The sequence below is a fragment of the Microtus pennsylvanicus genome, chromosome 2 (assembly GCF_037038515.1).
Source record: "Microtus pennsylvanicus isolate mMicPen1 chromosome 2, mMicPen1.hap1, whole genome shotgun sequence".
Classification (NCBI taxonomy): domain Eukaryota; kingdom Metazoa; phylum Chordata; class Mammalia; order Rodentia; family Cricetidae; genus Microtus; species Microtus pennsylvanicus.
In genome coordinates this window covers 78285189-78301314 of record NC_134580.1, presented here as the reverse complement: position 1 = coordinate 78301314, position 16126 = coordinate 78285189, and the positions used below count along the sequence as shown (strand labels likewise).

The window sequence follows — 16126 nt, the reverse complement described above, 5'->3', positions numbered from 1 at the left end:
AGACTTACTGATGGCTGCAGAGACCGTCAGGAGACATCTTCGCTCTCGATTGGAAGCGGACCCCATGCTTCATTCTTCTCTGACACTTCCATGCATGTAGTTCTGTTTTCCCTCCCATGTCTGCTCAGCCCAATGGCTTTTTAAAGCCAGATGAATTCATTTCTACTTTATGTGTATGAGTGTTTGTCTGTATGTTTATATGTGCATCACATGTGTGCCTGGTACCCATGGAGATCAGAAGAGGGCATAGGATCCTTTGGAACTGAAGTTACAGGTGGTTATATATGTATAGTAGAATCCGGGAGACTTTGTTCTGTGGCCCGGTGGCCTAGGCAGGGCTTTTTCCACCTTTTGCTCTGTTCTTAGACAAAGAATACCCTTCTCTGAGCCTCACCTGCAGCATCTATAAGAAAGGGGTACAGAATAGCAGACTCACGAGCCTCCGCGTAGGTGCTGGAACAGAGCCTGGGTCCTCTACAGTGAAGCCATCTCTTTAGTCCTGGCCCAGGAACTTTTGATAAGTTTCCATCTCTCGTTAGACTTGCCCACATCCCAAGAACCCCTGGGCTGTATTGCTGGAGTGGCTCTTAGGTTGCCTGCCATTAAGTTGAATCTCAAGATGCTCTGTCTTCTTTCTAATGTGTTTTCTGCTCTGGGGAAAGGGCGGTATTCTCCATGTGTTTCAGCTTCCCAAGCTTTTTTGAAAATTTCAAACATGAGTGTTTCTCTCTTGTTCTGTCCCCAAATTCTTGTCCAGGTTTTATGCACATATGACATATTGCCGTAACCGCCTATTTGTCCTTTAGTGACATGTGTGAGCATGTTTTGAGGGAAGTTAATACCTAGGAAGATTGTCAGAAATTTGAGTATTTGCGCCTTAATAACCATAGCAAATGGGAGGGGCAGTGAGAACACTGGAGTCAGGGAGACTTTGTTCCCTAGAGAACTTACTGGGTTCTGGGAGCCAGTTTTTCTTGTTTTTAGCTTTTTCTCCTTTTGTCTGGCTCAAATTCAAGATGGATCGGTAGGGATGGGCCCATTATTTGTGAAAGGGGAAGAAGCCTGGTGCCCAAATCTCTACTCATTTATATTTTTGAATTTAAGATGCTTTGACATCATCTTGTAAATTTGCTACCATGCTGTCTCTGTCCACATCCTCCACCCAAGAGTAGAAACTATGAGAGCAGAGACCTTGTGTGTCTTCTTCACCTTGGTGGTCTCACTGCTAGTACAATATGTGGGAACATACAGGGCAGCTCAGTAAATGTGTTGCCTAGGTAACCAGGAACCCAATTCTCCTCACTGTGGTCCGTTTTGCAGATTGCCTCAGTACATTCAAGATGAATAGTGAGACCACCCCATCATATCCTCAAGGAGAATTTCAAGTCTGGGCATCCCTGATGGAGTTAAAGGAGAGGAGAGGTGGAGTTATAGGAAACGATGTTCAGCCTGCAGAAGCTCTAGCTTTGAACCTAGGCTGTTGGATTAATGTGTAGGATGGGGGTGAGCATGGTTTCTCTATCTACAGTAGTTGTAACTATACCATCCTGCACACACTTTCCATCCGTGGATGGGGGAAGTGTGTTTTAGACTACACAGTGTCTGTAAATGTTATTATTACTGCGGTGGCTCTGGAGGTGGAGCGCTACCAGGACCCAGGAAAGCATCCTCCCTCCTCAGGCCTAGATTCCATCCCTATGGGGCTGGCAAGCACATTGTCGTCAGCGATGAGCCCCTTGTCATCCTTCAGGAGCTGTAAGCACACCGACAGCTGCCTGACTGTGGTTCTGTGTTTCTCTCTCCCCAGGCGGCTGCTGAAGAGTGAACTTGGATCATTCATTTCAGACTATTTCCAGGTAAGCTCGGGGGCCCCAGCACCCATCCTCCTTGCGGTTAGTTGCCATACCAACAAGGGCGTCCTTTAATGTCTACAGTTATATGTGGCTATAGGAGGATACTGGGCCAGCTTGCTCACTGATGTTAGTGGAGATCGGGTCTCTTGCATTCAGTCTCGGGATTTTGGGTCTCAGGACTTATTTATATTGTCAAAGATTGCTTGGGTTCTGTCTGTCCTTACCATATGAGGAACTGTGCCTCAGAGACTTCACAGTGTGTTTAACTCACAGAAGACTACACAGCCAGTTTGTCTTAATTAACTCACAGAAGAATACAGAGCACTTCTATGTGGGAAAAAAAAAGTTTCCAGAACAAAAAGAAGTGAGAAGAGTGTTGTTGGTCTTGTGTTTGTGCAAACATCTGCATGGCCTGCTTGGTAGAAAGCAATTCTTTTTCCTGTCTGCCTCTTTTTGTGGGCCGTGTATTGCATGTCAGGTAGTCTCGAGACAGCCACACTGTTCAGCCCAGGGACACAGGAGGGAACAGACAGAATCAGCTCACTGCTACTGAAGACATGGTTTTCACCCAGAGGCCCCTGACTCCCTCCCTGCCCTCAGCCCTTCCTGTCGTATGTGCGGTATTTATTTGGATTAGGTATATGTGCCCCTTAGACAGGTTATTGCTTGTCACTAAGCCTCCTAGTCTGTTGAAGGCAGGATTCAGCAGTCTCTACTTCTCACTCTTTTGCTTAGTGGGGGCGTGGCAAGCTGTTTTATGCCTGTCTCTCAGTTTCCTCGTTTGTAAAATGAGAACCTCAGTTTACCTCATTTTGTGGTTTGCATGAAATAATAGCAGCGGAGAACTCAATGCTAGCTATAGCAGGCAACATAGCGTGGTAGTTGAGATCATGGCTCACTGAGGCAGGCTACCCAGGTTCAGGGCCCAGCACAGCCGTTTACTGATTGCTATGGGTGAGTTGTTGTGTCTCTGCTGCAGTTTCCTTTTCTGCAAAGCCAGGACGTAACCTTTAGGACATACCCTTATAGTAGTACTGTAGGGTTAAATAAATTGCTTGTTAATTAAAATGAATTAATTAATTTTTACTGGCCAGCACAAAATAATAGTGTTTGTTAAATTTATGCTGGTCCTTATTTACATTCCTGAAGTGCCAGCCACCCATTTGAATGGGAAAGGAATGTAAATATCTCGGTGGCACTTTGTTTTGTATTATTTCATGTCCAAGTAGAGCACAATTTTAAAACTGAAGAGAATTTTGTTGCTAAAAACCCTGAAGTCATTTTCTTTTTCTACTCAAGTATTAAGAAATGTCAAACTCTTTCGTCCACTTTTAAAAAATGACAGGTGTCAATCATCTTTACACCAGTACGTTACACATGTGCATGTGTGTGCACACTGTACACACACACATGCAGGAAACACTAACTCTAAGCCTCGACAGACCGAGATCTGGTGGAAACCTGGAGTTCACTCAGGTCATCCTCAGAATCTGTTATTGGCGTGGGGGTGGGGGGATCCTGAGGGCCCAGACTGTGACAAGAATCCCAAGGATGAATCACCTCAATTGACCTTCTCTCAAAGGTCAGCCTCTGCCGCACTCTGCCCCCTGTGGTCTCTCTTGGGTGCCCTGAAGGAAGCCTTCTGAGAAGGTTTTTTTTTTTTTCACCAATCCTGAAGAAGCCTGCTGGGCCTGGCTGCTTTCTGCCTTGACATTTCGAAGAGACGGGGTCCGTGTGGTTTCAGTCAACCTGTAAATGTCAGCTGTCTTTTGGCATTGGGGGCGACCCCTTGGCCCATCGGAAGGGTGTGTCCGATTGGGGACTGATGCATAAGGGAAGCCCTGAGGTTTTGGGGGTTGGCAAATACTGCTTACAAAGATGCCAACTTCTTCAAAACTAATAACCACACGGCATTTCCTATCAGGATCCTGGGCTGTGAAGCCGTTGGTTGAACGCTGAGTCTTTTTCTTGGGGTGTGATGTGAGGTCTGATTTTCAGAACTTTGAATCTGGGGTTTTCCTTATTTAGGGTGCTAAACTGGAGGAACACTCTCCTAGATACTTTTCTACTGTAGGTTTTAATTTTTTTTAAGCTGTGGGTGTACATTTCTTTCCTGGTGTTTTTAAGCATTTAAGTATCCTTCTCTTTTGTGTAGAGTATATTTGGATGTTCTGTCTACCTTTTTAGGGAGGGCAGGAGGATTGTCTACCATGCATACCAGAAGTGACATTTGGTGACCTATACAATGACAATGAATAACATCAGAGATGTTTCCCTTTAAAATTTTTTCTTTAGCCCTTGTGTTCAAGTCTTGGGCAGTGTTCTGTAGGACTCCGCAGTCTCCTTATTTAAGGAAGAGGGAGCTGGCCTTGAACTTGGGATCTTCAGCTAGGAATCCATGACTAGCTGAGATTCCGTGGCATGATTTTGTTGGTTGTGAGTTCATTTCTGAGTGGTTTTTCCACTTGCGGTGAGTGGTGCGGCTACTGGTTCCTTTTAATACCTAATGGCAATTTTGATAAGTAATTTTAAGAAAAAAAAAATAGCCCATAAAGGATGATGGTGCAGGGGGCCCTGGTTATGGCCCTGTGGTGAAGGAGGTTCAGCAGATATTCAAGTGGGAAGGCTGGGGCTGGGCACTATTGAGGAGGCTTTCAAAGCTACACAAGAAATCCCCACGGGAGAAAGTCAGGCTCACAGAGGCAAGCTTAGCTTCACAACAGTCTCATTTTCAGGGGTGAAGCCTTAAGAGGCTCCGACAAAGGACTGGAGGGAAGTGGGGACCTACAGTAGAAGAGCCTCGGGGCAATCAGGGAAGTCCCTAAACCTTGGTGGCTCAGAAGAATCTGAACAAACTCCTTGGACCCTGTAGTCTTCCTTAGTGCGAGGCTCAGACGCCATCGCCGCCATCACCGCCATCGCCGCCATCCCCCGCCATCCCTGCCATCGCCGGACACCTGCATTTGGAAGTGAGGTCTGCCCCGTCTTGGGACCCTTCCTCCCAGTGAGAGCTCCTTATTTACAGAGCCCCACACAGGGCTCTTCCTGTCTGAGGCTCTGCTTTTGCAGGAGCAGGTGAGCATTTCCATTTTACGGTTTTAAAGAAAGAACGTCCACAGTGAAGAATAATGAAAATGACCTGAGGTGAGGGTAGGAAAACGGTGCTTATCTCTGGTCTGCACGCAGAGAACACAGCCTGTTCGGAGTACAGGAGCCTGAATAGATTTCTGAGACACTGGCCAGAGAAATCTCTGACATTTCCAGAATTGACTCCCCTCCCCGCTTTCCCCTGTCTGTTTTGAATTGTTGCCTGGGAGGAAAATTGAGGTTTCCAAGTAGAACCCTACCCTAGTGGCTGCTTGGAGGAATAATTGCCTCTCTACCATGCTCAAAAACGTATATTATAAAATGATCTGCATTTTTAGATTACCTAGGAAGGTATCTCTCTTGTTCAGAGTTTGAGGGCAGGGTGTTGGATACCTCATTTTCTCAGTTCTGCATCTGTGGGTTACACTATTTGCAAAAAACCTTGCCCCAAGCCCAGAAGGTTCCATTTTCTTTTCTTTTTTGGTGGGATTAAAGTTTTGTTTTATATAGAAACTTAAGCTGAAGTCAAAGGCTCTGGGGGAGTTAGCGCTAGGGAGGAGGGAAACGTGTGTGTGCACACGTGCATGCGTGTGTGTATGCACACGTACAGGTTAGCACACACATGTAAATGAATATAAATAGGTGTGTGCGTACTTTTGTTTATCTGATTGCTGCAAGACCAATCGTCACAGTGTGATGTGCACTTGGCAGGGGCCGAAAGAGGAGACCCATGCTGAGGTCCTAGGCAGAATGGAGTTTAAACTGTAAACAGTGCAAGAATATAAATGAATCTGCTATCAGCAGCACACACACTAGCATTGACTGATGGCGGGGTCTTCAGATCAGACCCAGAATAAATAAATATAAATACAAAAAAGTAACTAATTATGAAAGTGGGACTAGCCTGGCGGTGGTGATGCACACCTTTAACCCCAGCACTCAGGGGGCAGAGGCAGGGGAGAAGCCACCTTGGTCTACAGAGTGAGTTCTAGGACTAGGACAGCCATGGCAACAAATAAACAAAAAAAAAAACAAATACAGAAACAAAAAGAAAACTAAAATGAGAAGGACAGAGTGATGAGAAAAACTCTTGTGGTTTTCAAATCCCAACTGAATGGGGAAGGAGAAGTACAGCTCCCTTTTTTATCCGTCTCGAAAGACTTCTATAATCAGCAAGATTCCCCAAAAGGAAGCGGAGATGGTGATGTTGCCATCTAGGAAGAAGGGGAATTCCATGCATACTCTGCAGGTTAAAGATGGGGCCAGGGCAGGAAGAGGCTTTGACAAGGAGCCTGGGTGAGGATTATGTTTTAGGTGAGAAGGTCCTCAGGACTGAGGTTTGACCGGTATTTGGGACAAAGGCATGGCATTGGGATGGGGGGCACCTCTAAGGTGGAGCTACCTGAGTGGGCTTACAGAGTATTCTCTGCCAGCCAGGAGTTACCTGTGGACGGATTTCTTGCCCCCAGACTCTGGAGCAGTTACATTAATTCTGTGCAATTATTCGGATATTTTTTATTGTGCTTTTGTCATATTTTATGAAACTAAGTGGAAACATGAGTCTTAAAATTGATAACTTTAGGCCTTCATAGATTTTAGATAAAGATGAGAATCAATAGGTCTGCTGAGGTAATGGATCATTCCATTGGCTTCATTGGATTTGGTTCCTGTGTCTTTTATTGTGAAGGATAGGAATGCAGAGGTACAAAAGGAGATCACCCGAAGGTGGGCTCTGAAGAGACGTGGCTCTCTATGGAAGCAGGATTCCTTTGAAGTCATGTGGGCCTGTTGTTCTGTGAGAACATATTTCCGGGAGCCTGTTATGTGTGAAATCGAGTGTTTTCTAATAGACCAGAGAAGGACAAGCCAGGTTTGGTGGGGTGGCAGAGCGGAGCCACAGCAGGCTGCGGTAGGCACTGCGCATGCTGGGTTAAAATGAGTAAAAGTGCTCAGCTGTCCCGGTGCTCCTGAGAAGAAAAGGTTGTCGGGAGTTTTTGTTTCATTTGGAAAGCTTTCTTGAGCGTCACAACTGAGGCTGGGTATGTAGCGCAGTTGGTAATGTGCTCGGCAAGCATGCATGAAGTTCTGTGTCCCATTCCTCACACCCCGGAAGCCAGGAATGGCGGTACGTGCCTGTAATCCTGTTTGGCATGGCGTTCTCCCCCTGGAAAGGCGGGGTGAGCATCATTCTTCCCTAGCCTGCTTTTTTTCTCTTTTCTTCTCTCTCTTGATTACTTTCTTTCCTGGGTGCCTCTGGCTGGGTTGGCAGGTACCCTGCTTGACGTACATGCGTGACTAGCTGCACCCCACACATGCCTAACTTCTTCTCTGCCCACCTTGGCACCTCCATCATGCCCCATGCTGCCCAGGATAGGTCCATCTTATTCCCCATCAGAGGTGGGTGACTTGGGATGCTATCCTCCAAACGCCCTTGTCAGAGTTTTTCCCAAGCCTCGTGTTTCTGTTTGCAGTGCATTCCTCTGTGTCTTAGGGGGGGGAAAATGTCAGCTCTTTCCACTTCCGGATCCTTCTACCACTTCATTAATGTGCTGTTTTGCCTGTGGCCAAGTTCACGGATGGTATGCCAGAAGGATGTGTTAAGTAACAACCGGCCCGTTGCCAAGCCCCGAGTCATTTCCTAAGGAGCTACTATTTAATGAACTGGTGGTTTGTGATTTGAAGCTGTCTGGCTGGAAAGGTGGTAGGGAGGGCGTGGGGCAGGGAGAGAGAAGGAGAGTCCCTAGCTAAGTCAACACTGCTTAGCAGCAAAGGTCTGAGAAGAACCTTTAGGATTCAGGCCCTTGTCAGGGATGGGAAGTCCTTGAGGTAAGGTCCAGGGAGAACAGATGCTTAGAACCATGGTGCAGGGTAGTTCCCTCTCTTTCTTATTCCCTTCCTGATCCTCTCTCCCTCACTTCCTTCTTCCTTCCTTTCTCCTCTATCCTTGGTTTTTTTCTTTTGTTTTGTTTTATCTCCCAGAACCTTTAAGCAGGCCTAAACCCGATCGATGCCAAGTTGACATCTTCCTAGGCGAAGTGGATGGTGGTGGTGTGGGCTTCAGAAGCTGTAGGGCCCAGTGCTAAATGAAAATTGGGCTACAGGTGACAGATGGGGTATGGACTTCTCGTTCTTCTAATGGGTCTGTCCCTGCTACGTACAGAAGTCAGGAAACACCAAAGAGGGCTTTGCAATCTCAGCACTGTGGCACACAGATCACAGGGCGGGGATGGGAGTGAGAGACAACGAGGCCCACCTAGCAAATGTATCACAGCAGTACCAGACCCAGGTGGGGGTGGCTGTCACCAAGCTTCTGCTCACGAATTAGTAGACAGGTGTCCAACCCAGACCTCCATATGCCATGCCTAGACCTAGACATCTCCTAACTGAAAACTTTCTGCGCCCCAAGAGGCCTCTCTGCCGACACAGCAATCCAAATCAGACCAAATCAAACCGAGTTAGAAAAAGCACAGGTTTAAGGAATAAAATGCTCCCAGATGATTTCCCAACCCCCCAGAGAGGAGATGAGAAAGGGAGACCAGAACCACTGTTTTCTGGGGGGAGGGGTGCAGTTTAAATACCCTGTGGGAATGGTCTTGAGCATCTCTGGGTGATGGGTCATCATTTGGCGGGTTTTCTGAGATGTGACAGGGTTTGGAGAGAGATGAGGGAGGAGCCTTGGGGTGGAATTTCTTCCAGAACATTCCAGACTCTTTGGGTAGATAGATGCCAGGGGCTGGGGTGAAGCTTCCAGCAGAACACGAATACCAACTCATTACCACCTTAGAGGTAGGATGACAGTGGTAGGTCAGGGTGGGAGCATGAAGAGGGCGGGCGAACTCCTCCTGGGATCCCTGTGATTTTGTGTTACAGTGCCGCGCATGCACTGTAGAAGACTTAGAGATGGCAACTACAGAGCCCTGAGCTCCAGCTGCAGCACCCTTTAAATGCCAGGCCGTAGGGGATGCAGGATCCACAGGAGTGCCGATGAGCGACTGCAGATTCACAGGACCGAAGACTCTTGTTCAGTGGGGTCCTGGCAGGAGGAGGGTGGGGACAGGAGCGGTCCTGGCAGCTGAGCAGAGAACAGGGCTGTGGTCAAGCTAGTGTGTGAATGAGAAGGGGGTGAAGGCAGCATTTCCTCGGAGAAGGGAAGCTGGGGGCTCCGCTGCCGCTGAGAACCCTGCAGAACCGAGCAGGCACCGAATGAAGGATGTCTAGTGGAATCTGAGCTGCATTCCTGTGGGCTGGAATCCGGGCAAGGAAACTCTAACCTAACCAGTTACTGGAAGATCAAAGTTTTTGTGGCATGCTTTTCAAGGGGTTTTAGCTTCTTGCAAAACGAAGCCCCTTAAATATCAACAATTCTGTGTGTGAGCAGACGATGGCGACCGCAGACTCCTAGCAGGGAGCAGCAGTAGATGACCCGAAAGGCTGCTTCAGACCCCACGTTTTTGTTTGTTTTGATCCAAGCTGCAGAATTTCCGTGCTGTGTATCATGAGAGCCTTAGAAAGAATGTTTTCTGTGTCATTTCCCCCCTAAGCCAGAAATAACTCCCGTTCCCTGGAAACGCGCATTTTTCCTTCCAATATCTCCTCAAAGGGAGACGACTAAGGGCCAGAGAAGAGGCTCCGGGCCATCTGGTGAAATTTATTCCTTCTGAATTGGGCAAAGGAATTTTTACCAAATGAAGAGAATGGTGACAGATTTAGGGTCCCTGTGTCATCTCCCCCAGCCCCTTAAAAACATTCTACTTCTTATCCTGATTCCTTAAAAATGCAAAATAATTCTTGTCACCAAAATAGGCAGTTGATTAAGTTCAACCAAGATTTGTGATGCATCAGCTGTACCCAGCATCGTGCTGGGAGTGGAGGGCTAAAGGGAGAAGTGGTCCTTGCCCTCAAGGCTCTAAAAGCCTAGAGGATATATTTAGTTTTTGTTTGCATTTCTCTCTCTCTCTCTCTCTCTCTCTCTCTCTCTCTCTCTCTCTCTCCCTCCCTTCCTCCCTCCCTCCCTCCCTCTTTCCCTCCCTCTCTTTTTCTGTGTGTGTGTTATATCTGAGTATTTGTGCATGTGGATGTTCATGTGCCTGTGTGCATATGGGAACCAGAGGAAGGATGTCAGATGTCCTGTCTCTCGCGCTCCACCTTCATCCTTTGCGGCTGGATCTCTCACTAAACCTGGTGCTAGGCTGGCAGACTGCAAACCTCAGGGAGAGCCGAATGTCCCAACCCCTTACAGAGCTGGAGTTCTCTGCATTTACTGCCACACTTCTGGCACATGAGAGCTGGGGATTTGAACTTAGGTCCTCATGCCTGCCTACCAAGTACCTCTTACCTACTGACGTATGTCCCTAGCCCTGGAAGTATTTACTAAATCGTGTTATAACCTGGACTAATTTTTTAAAAACTTTCCTTCAGCATCCTAGATTACTGCTGCTTCTTCCCTTTGTGTAGATAACTAGAGAGATGGAACAAGATGATATAAACCCTACCGGAAGGAGTTTTGGTGCCTTGGAAATGTGCAGCTTTGTTCTGGACGAGGCTGGGGTACCAGTGTTGACATCAGAAGTCCTGAACGGTGCAGGGTGACGTTCTGAGACTCTCACCTAGACTGACTCAGAGGAAGGAGGAGGGCAGACACTCCGAGCTCACATGGAATCTGTGCTCAGGTGGAGTGACTGCCCTAACCCCTCATCCGAGTAATCTTTCACACCCATCTTGGCCTCCAGGAGGTCTAGACCAGCTGGCTTCGGGCTGCGTTCTTGCTTTCTGACCCAGAGGCATTTGCTCGACCAGAGCTGGAGAAACAGGTTGGGACTCTGGTATAATTGCCTGTCCAGTCCATGGTATTTTGTGATGGACAGTTTTTTTCCCCTTCAACAAAATCGGTACACTCCAGTATAGTGTTATTTGAACTGTGATTTTGAAGTACCATATGCCATCTTAAAATTAAACAGTGGCCAGTTATTTTTTAAAATTGGTTCATATTTGAGTCTCTGTGGGAATTTAGAATCAAAGAAATTTGATAGTGCTTTGGTAAACTGTCTTGATACAGAGACTGGAGAGATGGCTCAGTGGGTAATGTGTTTATTGTGCAAAAATAAGGACCCGAGTTTGGGTCCCCAACACCCGTGAGAAATCCAGGCCTGGTTGTGTGAGCTTGTGACCCCAGTGCTGGAAAGGCAGAAGCAGGAGGATGCTGGGGTCTTGCTGGCTAAATGATCTTGCTGAAAAAAGTGGAGCCGGGGTGGAAAGACTCCAACATCATGCACTCATGGGGCAAGTGTACCACACACCGACCCAGGCATGCTGGCCACACAATACTCTTCAGAGACTCCCAGTGCCTCTGCTAAAGCCCTGTTCATCACTATCTTTCTTCACTTCTCACTCCTGGGAAGATATTAGGATGTCGACGCCTCCGTCACTAATTACTAAGGTTATACGATGGTTTGTGTCTACACCTTTTGTAACAACTTAATGATATGCCACAGGTATCATGATAATGAGGCTCTTAAGTGTTCCCAACACCAAGAAGTTTAAATATCTGAGATATGTCAGTTATCACTACCTAGTACCCACATGCATTTGAAGGCCGTGAATACACAACTATTTTATATGTCCATTAAGATTTTAAACTATAGGACTGGAGAGGTGGCACTTTGGTGAACAGTGCATCCTGCTCCTGAAGAGAACCCAAGTTCAGTTCCCACCACCCACATTGGTTGACTCACACCTGCCTGTAACTCCCGCTCCAGGGGATCTGAGACCTTTGGCCTTCGTGATAACTGCACTCACGTGTTCACGCTCCCACACAGACACATCATTACAGATAATAAACATAGGTATTCAAGAATTAAGATATACTAAAATAAATTGAAAACATAATAAAATCATACTGTTAGTGGAAAAAAAAGAAAACTAGTGAAAGCCGGGAGAGACTGGAGGCATATACGTGTTATCCCAGTAGTCAAGAAGCAGAGGAAGGAAGGTTACAAGTTTGAGACTAGACTGGGCTATATAGTGAGACCTTATCTGTAACTAACCCTGTCTGTAATGGTAGCTTTTAATGAGCAGGTCCTGAACCTATGTGGTACCCACATTTTTCTCACTCAGCTGCACACACTGCCATCATCACTGTTGTGCTGACTAGCTTTTGTGTCAACAAGAGTCATCTGAGAGCTGGGAATTTCATTTGAGAAAATACCTGCATAAGATTGGACTGTAGGCAAGCTATATACACTATAGGGCATTTTCTTAATTAGTGATTGATGAGGGAGGGACCAGCCCATTGTGAGTGCTGCTTTCTCTAGGCTGGTGGTCCTCAATTCTATAAGAAAGCAGGCTGAACAAGGCATGAGGAGCAAGCTAGTAAGCATTTCCCTTCCATGGCCTCTGCATCAGCTCCTGCCTCAAGGTTCCTGCCCTGCTTGAGTTCCTGCCTTGATTTCCCTCAGTGTACTGTGACTCAGGATATATAAGCCAAAAAGACATTGTCCTTCTCAAGTTGATGTGGTCATGGTGTTTCAGTACAGCGGGAGAAACTCTTCCTAAGCTAACTGCACGAGGGAGTTGAGGTTTTCTGAAGGGCAGTGTGAGGGGAGGGCATTGCGTTTTGTTGTTTGTGTGCCGCCTTTGCTCTCTACCTCCCCCAGGACGGGGCACAGCCCTTGATGACCTGGTGCTGCTGATGGGCACACACTCACTACTGCCTGAGGGTTTGCATAGGAGCTCTTTCTGTTGTGTTCAGTGTAAGAAACCCCGAGAGTGAGAAACCCCAAATTTATTCTTTTTAATTTTTTAAGTATGTGTGTGTGTGTGTGTGTGTGGCGGTTAAGTGTGTGCACAGTGAGAGCAGGTACACAGAGGACAGAGGGGTTGGATCCCAGAGAGCTAGAGTTATGGAGGCAATTGTGAGCCACATGATGGGGGTGCGGGGATTCAAACATGGGTCGTTTGGAGGAAAAGAGCCACTGAGCCCCTTCCCAGCTCCCCTAATTAATTAATTAATTAATTAATTAATTAATCTATTTATTCTGAGATGCAGTGTGGTTGTGTGTGTGTGTGTTGTGTGTGTGTCTTTCTTTGTAGTCCTGGCTGTCCTGAAACTGATTGTGTTGACCAGGATAGTCTTGCACTCAGAGATCCACCTGCTTCTGCTTCTTTAGTTCTGGGATTAAACGCATATACCACCACACCTGTCTTAAGAAAGACAATCTCTTTTAATTTCCCATTTGTCTAGACTCTCCATATGGGTTTAAGTCATCAAGGACATTGGCATCAATAGTGAATTGGGCTGTGCCCTTCTGTGTCCCTTAGTTTGAGAGGTTGGGTGGAGACTGCATTTGGCTTTTGGCTTACTGCCCTTTGGCCGCGTGGTCCTCACAGTCTTCCTCTGAGGTCGTGCCCTTCCAGGAGGACAAAGAGCTTCTTAAACATAGAGGCCTGACTGGTACCACAGGCCTGGAAAGTCTGCCCTGCAAGTTGGAATCGGAGAGGGCTGGTCACTCCCACTCAGTCTCCCAGCTCTTGTCCTCTTTGTTCTCTTTTGGCAGAACCAGCTTCTTGCAAAAGGACTGTCCTTTGTGGAGGAGAAGATCAAGCAGTGTGAAGGCAAGTACGAGGCCCTGGTGCACGGGGCTGTGACTCAACCTCTGATGTTTGCACAGCTGAGATTCTGCTGTCCAAAAGCAGCAGGCTCCCAGGGAGTGGGTCGCCCTGCTCCTTGCTGCATTCAAGGAGCCAGCTGCCCCTGTCTGTGCAACCCCGACTGTCTTTGCAAAAATGCATTGGGATGGGGTGATTTATTGGAGACCTGGGTAAGGGGTTTCTGTGGATGTGTCCAGGTGGTATCCTCTGAGGGAATACTGGCAGCTGCTTTACCGTAGGTGCTGCTGGTCGCTCTGGTCCCCATCCACTGTTGCGATATGTTTCTTGGAATCACAGTAGACAGAAGTGCTTCCCATTTGAGGGACATTAGGACAAGCAAGCTCCCGCTCCATTGGATGTTGTCTGAAAGATGAAAAGAAATTTCCTCATCTGTCTGTGGCTTCAGAATCCAGCTGACTGGATGGAAAGAAACTGGCTGGAGAAGGGAGGTAGTCTCAAAAGAAAGAACTGGCCACCCCTTCAATTCCACCGAGGGCTTCTAGAGACTCGGCTTGTTTCGTAGTTCTCTAGTGAATTTTTCCAAGTCTCTCTCTCCTCTCTCTCTCTCTCTCTCTCTCTCTCTCTCTCTCTCTCTCTCTCTCTCTCTCTCTCTCTCTCTCTCTCTCTCTCTCCTGTATTCTCAGATTTCCTGCATAGCGGAAGATGACCTGGAACTTCTGATTCTCCTGCCTTCATCTCGAATGTCGCTATACCAGCATGCAACACTATGCCTGGTTTATGCGGAGCTAGAGATGAAACCCAGGGCTTTGTGCATGCTAGGCGAGTACTCTAGCAACTGGGCCACATCCCCAGCTCTGAGTGTTGTTTTAAAGTTACGGAGTGGGGTGAGAACTGTAGTAATATCAGGTACATGAAACACCATACTCTGCAGACAGCTGGTCTACCTTTTCTTTGGACTCTAGCCTGATGACCTCAGTGTAGCTCAGGTGGATGTCCAGACCCAGACTCCAAACATGTAACATGTTCCATTCTAGCCGTATACTGGAGTGCAGCACATACGAACTTTGAGGACATCATGTCCAGTGAAAGCCATTTGCACACATGCTTGCATGTGCACACTCAAGCATTTTCTCTTTCACGTTTAGGCTGTGATTTTTGTTTCCCTAAGTCTGTAAATACCCACTACACCCTTTAGTTGGACTTTCTTATCAGCCTTCCTTTGGACCACCAGTCCTCAAATATTGACACAGATACTTATTATTAATTATGAAAACTTGGAGTATAGTTTAGACTTCTTCCCAGATAGCTCTTATATAATGTAACCTGTTTGTATTAATCTAAACTCTGCCATGTGGCTCTTTACCTCCCCTTCATTCTGTATGTCTGACTCCTCCGTATCTCTTATGAAATCCCTGTGCTGAGATCCGTCCCCTGAGTTCTTCTCTCTGCCCGGAAGTCCCACCTAACCTCTCCTGCCTTGCTATTGGCCATTCATCTTTACATTAAACCAATCACAGCAATACATTTTCACACAGTGTACAAATATCCTGTGCAAATAAACAAAACCAAGGCTATAAATTCTTTGAAACTGGGGCTGGAGAGAGATGGCTCATCAGGTAAGGATGATCGCTGCTCTTGTAGCGAGACCCTAGGTTTGGTTCCTAGCATCCACATCAGGCACCTAACTAGTTAGTACCTGTACCTCCAGCTCCAGGAGGGCCGACTCCCTCTTCTGACCTCCTTGTGCATCTGCATGCATGTATGCGTGTGTTTCACAAACCACACACATGCACAACATAAAATTAGATTAAAGAAATCATTTGAAATTGTGATAAAGCACATAACACAAAATGTCCCGTTACCACCTCACAGTTCACAGAACAGACTTTTCTCATCTCATTGCTGTGGTCTCCAGTCCTTCACCTTGAAACTGCGAATTCTCACGCCTTGTGTCCAGAGTTGACCCTGTCTGACTCAGCAAGTGTATGACTGAGAGGGGTCATACAGTAGTTGCGTTTTTGTAAGTGGCTTCTTTTACTGGACATTTTCTCCATCTGTTCATCCATCAGTGTTGACCTGTTTTGACCAGGAAGTTAGAAGTCTTTGTATCCGGGAGTCAGGTTAGTACACACATGTGGAAGGTAGCCTTCCAGTCGAGGGAGGGACAAGAAACATTTGTCCCTGGCCATACCACTTGTTTGTCGTTCTTCTGGGAGTATTACAGCTCCTGGGAATGTGTAAAACCTGCTCCATGAAACAAGCGATGACTAAGAATTAGACATCCTTAAAATAGGAAAGTAGAAATATGGATACAAGTGACCAGGAGCAGAGATGACTCGAAAAGAGAAACTCAGTGCTAGAGCTTAGGTGGACTGACCAAATATCATCCAAGATTTTGTGCTTGTAAACCCAAAGCATGGCCAGGGACCCACGCACTCCAGGCATCCCCTGAGCTCTCCTTGTCTCACGGTGGTGGTGTTGGAGCTTTTTCTGCACACTGAATAGGCACAGAAAGACCGTAAAGAGATGTCATCATCTTCAAACAATATGATTCTACTCTTTTTTTTTTCATGTATTAG

General features: G+C 46.8%; 1 protein-coding gene across 7 annotated transcripts in view; it reads left to right on the top strand.

Annotated features, from left to right (window-relative positions):
- Prr5l (proline rich 5 like) overlaps nucleotides 1–16126 on the top strand; it is a 183369-nt gene that overhangs the window by 139805 nt on the left and 27438 nt on the right. For all 7 annotated transcript variants that reach the window (XM_075961529.1, XM_075961526.1, XM_075961525.1 and 4 more), the window contains 2 exons: nucleotides 1808–1856; nucleotides 13493–13550. In XM_075961529.1, the coding sequence (XP_075817644.1) occupies nucleotides 1808–1856; nucleotides 13493–13550 (107 nt within the window). The remainder of the gene's footprint in view (nucleotides 1–1807; nucleotides 1857–13492; nucleotides 13551–16126) is intronic.